The sequence below is a fragment of the Gadus chalcogrammus genome, chromosome 9, assembly GCF_026213295.1.
Source record: "Gadus chalcogrammus isolate NIFS_2021 chromosome 9, NIFS_Gcha_1.0, whole genome shotgun sequence".
NCBI lineage: Eukaryota > Metazoa > Chordata > Actinopteri > Gadiformes > Gadidae > Gadus > Gadus chalcogrammus.
The window spans coordinates 15,242,718-15,253,904 of record NC_079420.1 but is presented as its reverse complement, the minus strand read 5'-3'; the positions used below and the strand labels follow the sequence as shown (position 1 = coordinate 15,253,904).

General features: G+C 43.6%; 1 protein-coding gene across 1 annotated transcript; it reads right to left on the bottom strand.

The window, feature by feature from the left end:
* Positions 1-930: 930 nt before the first annotated feature.
* On the bottom strand, positions 931-10,043 carry LOC130388628 (serine/threonine-protein kinase H1 homolog). Its single transcript, XM_056598048.1, has 4 exons — positions 9,640-10,043; positions 8,315-8,984; positions 6,956-7,861; positions 931-4,434 (listed from the first exon to the last, which is right to left on the bottom strand). The coding sequence occupies exons 2-4, from the start codon at positions 8,381-8,383 to the stop codon at positions 4,117-4,119; spliced, it is 1,293 nt and encodes a 430-aa protein (XP_056454023.1). The 5' UTR covers positions 8,384-8,984; positions 9,640-10,043; the 3' UTR covers positions 931-4,116.
* Positions 10,044-11,187: the final 1,144 nt, after the last annotated feature.

Genomic DNA, 11,187 nt, shown 5'->3' with positions numbered 1-11,187 from the left:
ATTTCTTCGGAGTTTTATTTGCACCGATTTTTGCCACGGTTAGATCATCTTAAAAAAAAAAGGTTGCTTTTAAAATAATAGATGGATCGTGTCCAATCTGGCAACCCTGCTGCCTGGGGGAGAATCATCAGAAGCCTTGCATTCACTAGTACCGTATGTTCCTGCAAGTGCAGCAGCACACTATTAAGGCTGCAGTTTCAGGACATCACTCATGGGACCACAGTTCTGGGAAATTAAGTTGAACTAACTACATTAATACATTTATAATTTTAACTTGTTAGATGTTTAAGTTTTTAGCATTAGGTAAGGTATGGTTAAGTTAAGTTATCAGGGTAGATGGTTACTTTTAGGAATTAGTAAGTCAGAGATGGTTAGGTTTAGGTTTAAGAGTAGATATGGTAAAGTTGACTGATTAGTAAGTCAGAGGTGGATAGGTTTAGGTAATAGGTTAGAAGTGGTTAAGGTAAGGTTGTAAGTTTGAGATGATAAGGTTATAAATTAGGCGAGAGATGGTAAGGTTTAGGTAAGAGATGGTTAAGTTCAGCTGTTAGGTAGAAAGGATTTAGTTTAGAAATTAGGTTAGAGCTGATTCAATTCAGGTTTTAGGTTAGGAATGAGACGAGAGATTAAGTTCATGTTTTAGAGATTGCACTTCTACTGGCCTTTGTTGCATTAATAACAACGTTCTGCCTGTAGAGGGAGCCTGATAGCCACTTCATACGGGAGGGTTCCACATCCTGTTAGGTATATACTGCCATGGCTAAACTTGCCAGGGGTTTGTCATGTAGTCAATCAGTATTCTGTCGATTTTTTCTTACAGAATATGTACGATGATGTGGAATAATTAAACAGAGATAAAATTGGGTTGAAGGAAAAACACAACTCTGAACGAACCACATATTACAATACAGTATACAGAAGCAGCAGCTGCAATGTATTTTGGTTTAAGTCATAAGTAGCATAATATGAGAAGCAGAAAGATGCCTCCTGCAAACACTGACATCAGGAATGCAATACCTCTTCAAGAAAAAATGTCATCACCAATTTCATTTATTGGCACATATCCATAAAACAAAAACTCATCAAAGAAGTTCATTGTATAAAACAAATAACAAAAGTAAGAAAAACAAGGGAAGTGTTAAGGGATACTCATTTACGCAAATAATACAAATAACAACTGTAATTAAGTAACAGTGTTGCATTGGCTACTTCATTCAGGACAGCATTTACACAAAATCACAAGTATATATCAAAGATTAGAGGAAACAGTTGTACAAATGTGTCTGTTTACATTCTACAAAACGGTTTACAAATACTTAAGTAATTCATTGGTATAAACTTGACATTCAGCAATGGTTCTGGAAGTTCTGATTCTGTGTGAATCCAACTAATAGCTTGGCATGATGTATCATTATGCCAAGTTTATAATTCCCTTATTTACCAATGACTGAAACGCAACTTGTTTATGATAATGGTTGTTATGATCTAGAACACATGTTGTCATCTATCATGAATTAAGATTAATTATTGAGGTCACTGAATTTAGTTTCAAACCACAAACAGCAGTCTTTTCCATGTTGCGTCTTTGCACATATATAAATTGTAGACTGTATTAGAACCCATTTAGATGTTCCGATGTCCTTGTCTATGTGAAAGATTAAAAAACAACAACATAAAGGTGTTGCGCTGGCTAGTGTGGTCAGAGGGTAAGAGAGACAGCATCAGATGAACCTGGACTGGTGGAATGATCCAGAATGGGACATTTGGGACATGGCCCATAGAAGGTGTTGCTGGGTGTTATCCCAAGGTTTTATTTTGTTTTCAAATAAAGTGGTCCCTGTCAACACTCACGTCTCGTGGGCGAGGAAGATGACGGAACATTCCAAGAAGAAGCAAAATAACAAAATCATTTTCCAACATAAAAAGGAATAATGAGGTCAGTTGATGTGGCTCGGTTAGATTTCCAGTATCACTTATAAAAACTTCACAAAATATAAGGTTTATAATAACAGGCCAGCTCATAGCAAACTGCTCACGGGAGTAATTGATATAATAAGGCATACAGGGAAATGTACTGTAAAAGCCTTCATAATCACAGACACCATTGCACTATAAACACACTCTTTCTATTTGGCTCCAAACCTCTGGTCACTGTATACTTTTTGTTTTCTTAAACTAACCTCAACATGACCTTTCCTAGGAAGAGCTTTGCAACAAAACAGGAAAACCACTGACCAAAACAAATATAGCCAAGCCGTGGTCTTGCATTTTTAACGGAACGTTTTTAGATGTACAATGGTACTTGCCCCATACATAGGGTTTTTAGAAAAATACAGTTGGTAAATAGGAAAATGTATTTTGTACTTGTTTTAACAATTCATATCCAACATTTATTAACTTGAATAGGCCCCAAGCAATATTACAATCCCATGTGAGGCGAAGACAGAGATGGGCCGAGGCGTGGCATTAAACTACAGTCCAGAGGTCCTTCACTGCTGATATCAATTCTAATCCCAAAGCCTTAGAATGTCATTGAATTTAAGTGCAAACGTAACTGTAATGTATTTACAGCATGGATTCTTCAAACGATTCTAATTATAAGATTTATCTCCTTTAATACCTCACGTTAACATAATCTTCACATTAAAAAGTGTAGAAGTTTTGAGACCACAGATACACATTGTTCAAAAACAGGAATGAGGAAATGGTTAAGCGCATAAAATAATATTAAACGTAGTGGGTTGGCAGGTGGTTGTGTCAGACTCACAGGCAAGAAGAGCATACAAAAACACCATTAAACCGCAGGACTCTTAACACCAACTCAGAGAGTGCAGTGAGACGGACGGCATATCCTTTTATATTGATAAGACCACAATATGTGCAGGGGACGTACAATATACTAGGGTTCTGTTAAACAGATCTAATACACCTAGTAGGACATGTTAGGAGACTCCAGCTAAGAAGTATGCGCTGCTTTGATAAACCAGCCATCGAACATAGCCATCGACTGTTTATTCTCATCGTAAAAATATCTTTGGTAGGACCAATTGAAACTGTGGTTGCCCTCCTGTTATTCTGAACGGCTTCTCAATGGGAAATGCTGATTGAAGTAAAAACTAAACAATGACATGTAGGCGGAAAAAAATAACATAAGATTCACAATATACCAAGTTTTAGCCAGCTGCAGTTGTGTTATTTGAATGGAGCAAAACGCAAGATATGAAAAGCTTAGGCATGAGTCCTGATGGATCGTATGTATTTGAATGTTGGCCTTCAACAATATCCAAGTTGTTGCAGTGGGCTGGGTCTCCCAGCTCTTCAGATAAAGTTTGGCCGTACTTGTCCATCTGTTCAAGTCGCACAATAATTATTTCACAGCAATTTTCTTTCAACAATGAAATGAACAAGAAAAGCAGTTTTCAGTCCTCTTCATAAAAAGGCAACCCTTTTCTACCTACCACAGTACCAAGAATTCTGTTCAACAGATTATCATAGACGGCCATCATCCAGTGACCGCTTGAACGGAAACCAATAGTAAGGTCAGTAATAATAAATAAATATGCAGAGGCACAGGCAGCACAGGAGGAGGCCAGGAATAGGAGGTGAAGAGGAGGACAGCAGGAGGAGGAACAGGTGAGGAGGAGGACGTGTGGGGGAGTAGGGAAGCGTGTCTACCTCAGCCTTGGGGGGGATGAGTGAGAGACACAGAATGGGATGCAGCCAAAGGTTCTCCATGTTTCTCCCAGTGCTGTTGTGGTGGTTACACCACCTGGAAGGGACACGTTCTGCCATTATAGTCCACGAGCTCCTCACCAAAATAATGCATCACATCGCCTCCATGCTGCCCGTACTGTACACTTCCACCGGGAGTCACGCATGATGCTCGCATTGCTACCGGCAACAGTGAGTCACAACCCCATTGACGGGGTCAATCTAAATATATCGGCTTCAATTCATATATTATCTTCACAGCCCCCGGCCTATTGGGCAATGGCGATGGCTTTGGGGGACGCTGGACACCGCAACTTTAAGCTGCAGCGATCCCTGTGAAAGTACTGCCCCAGACAGGAGCCTACACAGGCAGGAGCCGCAGCGAAGGGCGAGGCGGCTTAGGTGTCAGCCGTTGTACTGCTGCTGGTAGCGGCGGTTGAGCTCCCGGAGCTCCTTCTCGCGGGCGCGCCGGGCCTTGTTGGACTTGGTGGAGCGGCTGGAGCGCGTGGACTGGGCCGACTTGGTGCTGTGGCAGCGCGACGAGGCTCGCTTCAGCAGGTTCTGGGAGATGGAGCGCTGCAGGTTCTTCATGGAGGAGCAGGCCGCCATGCTCACCACCCAGGGGTGCTTGAGGGCCTGGCCGGCGGTCAGCCGCTCGCTGGGGTCCACCGTCAGCACGCGCTCCACAAAGTCCTTGGCCAGGTTGGACACGCTGGGCCACGGCTGCAGCAGGACACAGATTAGACCGAGCATGAATCAGTTCTCATGTGTTTAGCATGTCTTTCATTAAGGGTGGTTAAGGCCCAATCCCATTTCTACCCCTTACCCCTTTCCCCTTGTTTTGTTTACCCCTTCAAAACAAGAGGGAGGGGTAAGGGGAAGGGGTAAGGGGTAGAAATGGGATTGGGCCTTAGTTTGGCACCAGCATTCAACGCTGAAACCATTCAAAACTGTTTGTGCAGCACAAGGTTTGGGGTGACAGAGTTTGAAATCGTTTGACCTATTGGGGGACTTGTCCTTCTAATAAAATCCGACAGAAGAATCTATTTTGCACATTTGTTTTGAGTAATGGGATGCAACCAAACTGGGAATATGGAGACAAAAACTAGGGTATCAATACATTGATTTCTTGAAGAGTTTCATTTTGCCACTAGTTTTGTTTGACCCGTCTGATCAACGGAATATAAATATGAATTTATATATTTGGGTAAAATAGACAAAATCACTACATAGAGGCAACAAATAACTAAATATACAGATGATTATTGTTCTATTTTGGGACTTTTAGATTCTGTCAATTTAGATAAGTTGTATATGGAAAATCCTCTCCCATGCCCATTTCCATTCTGAGTCCACAAAGCGGCAGCAGAGAGCAGTAGCAAAAAAAGATGGGTTGCTAAACTGAATTTAGGGACACTCAATTAGTAATAGTAATAGGGTGTATTAAGCCTGAATAACATTAAAACACTGTGTGCTTAAAGTGAGGATTCATTTTCAGTATAAATGTAAAAATGATATTCATTCATAATACACCCATGGATTGCATGGAACTAAATGCAACTGACAGTAGAAATGTTTGTGTGCTTATCAGCATACATACATGCAGGATCCCATTATACATGCAACATAAAAGCAAGGTTTTTCGTTTATAAGCAATGTATTTTCCTCTTTGTCCTCACTTTCAACCTTCTAACATACAGCTATTTGTTAACACAATCATGATACACACAGACACACACACATACCTGCTCCCCCGACTTAACAACTGCTTTAGAATTCTCAAGGTATGAGTTGTAAATGTACACATTATTTATCACGGCAATAAATACATAAGCAATGACCCCAGAACAGCCCCATTCAATTCAGATGCACCTGGTCGTCTCATCTATTTTGCCCTTTAAAAGGAAAGGTCAACACTGCTCCATGGGTCAGGGGATGCTCTCTGATTAGTCTTGTAAAAAAGGAAGAGACCCAATGTGCAAGAAGAAGAGAAAGCTATAGGCCAAGCACTGCACAGGGCTGTATCGAAAGCCTCTGCAACACTGCGTAGTGTTGTATATCTAATGTATATATAAAGCTTCTGCATCACTGCAAAGGTGTATACATCTAAAGCCTTTGCATCACTGCATGGTGTTATATATCTAAAGTATCCGCATCACTGCATGATGTATATATCTAAAGCCTCTGGATCACTGCATGGTGTATATATCTAAAGCCTCTGGATCACTGCATGGTGTATATGAAAAATAAATCTTTCATCACTGCATGGTGTACATCAAGAATATCTGCATCACTGCATGGTGCATATCTAAAGTATCTGCATCGCTGCATGGTGTTATATCTAAAGCCTCAAAAGCATATTTAAAGAGTACCAATGACCAAGGACTGCAAATAACACATCCAAGATAATGACAATGTTTTGCTCTCTTATATATTGTCAAACATTTGGCCAATCGTTTTTTAATGCACTCGTCAGCTTTGACATACGTGTGCTGAAAATATTTCCAATATGGTACAAAATGAGTAGGTGACAACCAGTCATGCTATATCCAAAGTTGAACCTAATGAGTGTTTTATGGCTGGGCTATGCAGGGCAACCAGTAACCAAGGGCCCATTTAGAAAGCTCTCTGGCCCGATCAACAGCCCACACTGTGTAACAAAGAAAAAGAGCAACTCAGCATTCTCCCAAGAAGAAGAAAGAGCGCGGATGGAGCATAAATTATTATTCACACACACACACACACACACACACGGACACACACACACGGACACACACACACACACACACTGAGGAAGGGCATATTGACTTAACCGAGAGGACAAATACATTGGAGTTGGCGGACATGGGGGATTATGAGTGTGCAAACGAAGTGAGCAACACACTGAGCATTTATGAATTGCATGCAGGGATTAAAAAAAGTTGTTGGAACACCGTGTGTGTGCCTGTGTGTGTGCCTGTGTGTGTGTGTGTGCGTGTGTGTGTGCGTGTGTGTGTGCGTGTGTGTGTGTGTGTGTGCGTATGTGCGTGTGTGTGTGCGTGTGTGTGTGCCCCCACTGTGCTTCCCTTTAATGTGGTTGCAAAATGTCCCGCTACACCGGGAAGGAATATCATCTCAAGTTTCAACCTGGCACTTTTCAAATTTTGGGTTAAGTATGTAAGACTGCACAAGACGTCAAAGAGCAGGTGACGCACACGGACACACACGGACACACACACACACACACACCCACACACACACACACCTCTCCAGAGAAGCTGTATTTGCCCTTGAGGATCTGCCGGTAGAGCCGCATGCGGTTGTCGTCTTCGAAGGGCATGGTCCCACTCAGCAGGATGTAGGAGATGACGCCCAGAGCCCACATGTCCACCGCGTTGGTGTAGGGCTTCCGCACCAGGATCTCCGGGGCGATGTACTCGGGCGTGCCGCAGGTGGTCTTCATCAGGCACTCGTCCCCCTTCTTGCGGCTGCTGGCCAGGCCGAAGTCGGTGATGATGATCTTGGAGTCGGCGCCGGGGTGGTAGTACAGCAGGTTCTCGGGCTTCAGGTCCCGGTGGGTGATGCCCAGCGTGTGCAGGTACTTGACGCCGTCCAGGACCATCTGCAGCACGCGCGTGGCGTCGCGCTCCGTGAAGGAGCCGCGGGCGATGATGCGGTCGAACAGCTCGCCGCCCGTGGCCAGCTCCATCACCATGTAGACCCGCTCCGCCGTCTCGAACACCTCCATCAGCTGGATGATGTTGGTGTGGCGCACGCGGCGCAGCACGCACAGCTCCGACTCGCACACCTCCCGGCCCTCGCGGAAGCGCGTCTCGATCATCTTGATGGCGTAGGGCTGCCGCGTGCTCTTGTGCTCCACCCGCACCACACGGCTGAAGCTGCCGCGGCCAATCAGGGCCTTGATGTCGTACTTGGCCGTGACCCGGGGGTCGAACTTGGCGCGGTACTTGGCCACTTTCTTCCGCTGGGGGTCCGTCGGGTCCGATTGGGCGTTTGGAGGTTGGGCGGAGCCGTTAGGCACGGCTGCTTGCGCCTGACAGGGGGAGGCGGGGTCTGCCTTTTCAGCCCCTCCCCCTGTCTTGCTGCCCGTTCCGTCCCCTCGGATGAAATGTTTATAGAGGTCTGTCTGAGGCGGGTGGGGAGGGTCCACCTGAGAGATGGAGAGCATCGCGTTACGGTTCCCTCCCTCACTTTGTTTACAAGGCTTGTGCACTCATGCTATTTCCGTTATGCTACCATGTCAAGTAACGGGGAATAGCCCAAAGATATGCAGAATACAAAATAGCCAAGTGCTAAGATGGTAAAGATCTCAGTAATTTTTAAAACGTATTTGTGAGTGGCTGTCTACATTTGTTCAAGAAGTCATATTTTTTTATGCATAAGATTTAAGAAAAATACTATAAATACAGTTACATGCATAGTGCACATTACATAATATGTAAAGAAGCTATAGTATACAGCATATATACCCTTTTCAATCAAATGAAATGCGTCTCTTGTAAACCTTTTCCAGCAGTTAAATGATCAATGATATCATCTGCAGTGGGGGGAGCATGCATTGCAACATCATCATCTACGAGAGGCGGGGTCGCATCCCACTGACCTTTTTGACCAAGTCCAGCTGAACATCTCCCGGAGGTTCAGGGAGGACTTTGCTGTTCTTGCACCCCATCACATCACCTCAGGCTGCTGCCCAGCCAACCAGACGGGCCACCAGCAGCCCTGCGTCATCACCGCAACACTGGACTCAAGCGAGCGGGGGCGGGCAACATCTAATGGCTGCACCCGGAGCAGCGAGGTCCTTGAAAAGAGCCGCTGACACTCACACCCATCAAAACAGGGTGGCATCACACCTCAGGCACAGGGAAGTCAGCGCTCATAGACCACCCTTAAGAGCAGCCGTGTTCAGAGTCAAAGGGTTAATGATAGTCAGACTTGATTTAGTACATGTCTATAACTGTATTCTGTCGTCCAAGTTGAAGCCAACTTTTAGATATTTGCTTGTACACCTGGTGGCATACACCACCTGGTGATGGAGATGGTGAATCCAGCAGCTTGGAGGAGCTAGCAGGGATGATGAGACCAACTAGGGCATCCCCATTTGGCCCACCATAGTCTTCAGTGATGTCTCAAGTCTATGCCGGAGCTATAGACAGGCGTTTCACATGCAACATAACCCTCATCCATTGAATAATTGGTGCGGTCTTTCCTGAATTAATAATATACAGATTGGGATGTTTTGGAGAAAGATCTTCTTGAAATGAAAGTAGGTTCTGCGAAATGAAAAACAAAGTTTAATGATAAGACTGCTGTGGTTCAACATTTAAAGGGACAATATAATGATTCGGATATCCGATATAGTAGACATCCTATAAAGCCGTATAATAACACACACCACTGAACTATTTTGACCCGCAATAAATGAGTTTAGATTGGCCGAGTTCGGACTACTAGACTAAAGACAGCGGATAAAGTTGTAGCAGAAACATTCTGCCAAAGTACACAGATCACAGGAAAAGTCCAAGAAAATGATGTGTAGTGTATCAAATATCTCCATGCAAATCTGCTGGAAGTTTGCTTGAGAGTTCAATGCAATGTTTAACTGCTTGCATTACTTTGTCAGCCATGTTTGCAGAAAGCTGATTCGAAACACATTCCTTACACAAGTCATTTTCCAAAAGGGGTTGTAAATAAAACGTGATAGCGGGCCTATAATAATAATAAACGACACATTGCGCTACATAACATCTGCATACATTGTACTCCACAATAAGGGTGGGCAGGCCTTTTCCTATCAACCTTTTTTTTCCCCCAAGCAAAGCGGCATTGGGCAATTGTCTGCATTGCTGGTTCACATTACCACATATCAAATTATGTTCTGAACAACAGTTGTGATGGTGTGTGTGTTAAAGCAACTCTAAAACTTACCTCAAAATTAATTGGAAGTAGTCGGCTCACTAAGTGTGCTAATACACTAGCTCAGAGGTTTAGCCTACACACGACAGCGGGGGCAACAGGGTAGGACTCCGGATCCTGCCAAAGCCAGCCTCCTCACCCCACTCTAGTCACTCAGCTGTTCTCTCCATTTTTGTTTCGTACTTTTCCAACTTATTCCCATCTGACGACCGCCGTTGTATCCATCTCTTCCCGTCATAAACCGTGTGATATCCGATCGGTCTTCTCACGACATGACCGCTGTCGAAAAGTTGTCAAGTGCCAGTCTGACAATGAGAAAACAGAAAGACGCCCCGTAGGTCGTTTTCGACAACTATGTACTCCCTTTTTTCCCTCGAACTTTTTTTTTGTGCAGGGACGGTACGACCTCCTCCGGCTTGGTGCGACCCCATAAAATCCCCACGATCGCTGTGAGCTCACTTCCTGGATACATGAAGAATTCCCTTACAAACTCTTATTAAGAAACAAAAGAGTACGAAATAGTGTTTAATGTTTTATTCTGCTTATGTAATAAGCAGAATAAATAATAAATAATATTTTCCCTAGTTTTTTTTGTACTAAATGTTAGGATATTGACCACTGAAGTCAGAGCTTACTAGGCCTTTATTTATTCATTTGTTAAAGAGTATGAGACGTAATAACTCGCATTATCTAAACATCTGTTTGTCACACAGATGTGCCATTTACCGCGCATAACCACACGGTGTCACTGCAACATTAGTCGCAACGTCGAGTTTAGGCAACTTGTATTTTATTAAACGGGATCACATGAATCCACTTGAACATCCCTGATTGTTATTATATACTAACAATAAATTAATAAAGTATGGCCTTGAGTCAAATTTTGTACTGATGAATATAAAATATGACTTTGTAGCCTACATGATTAGCTGGTAAGGTGACTCATCCCAGAGTTTTGGGGATGGTATTGATTTACAATTGGACAATTAACACGCAACAAAGATTAATGTGTTAACTCTTCTGGGAAGACTCAGATACATAGAGGGAATATAGAGTGATGTGGTACACTGTCCAATTAATATGAAGCCAATACATGTCCTTGAATTAGCCTTAGAGGGAGAGAGCTGGGAAGAGGAAGGGATGGCATATGTTACATAGAAAGAAAGAGATATAGAGCTGTGGTGGTCCTAGTGGTGTTGTTGGTGGAGAGAGGAGAGAGAGCACAGATTTGGAAGGTGTAAGATGCAGTGGGGTAAGTGAAGGAGGAAGCATCCAAGTTTGACAGGGAGGGGGACAAGGAGGGAGAGAGAGAGAGAGAGAGAGAGAGAGAGAGAGAGAGAGAGAGAGAGAGAGAGAGAGAGAGAGAGAGAGAGAGAGAGAGAGAGAGAGAGAGAGAGAGAGAGAGATGAAAAAGAGAAATGTATTGGGCCTATTTGAATGTTGTATTCAGTCTGTCCTGCAGTAGACTACAGGGCAGTGGACAGTGCAGTAGACTTCAGTGCAGAGGAATACAGTGCAGTAGAATACAGGGCAGTAGAATATAGTGCAGTAGAATACAGT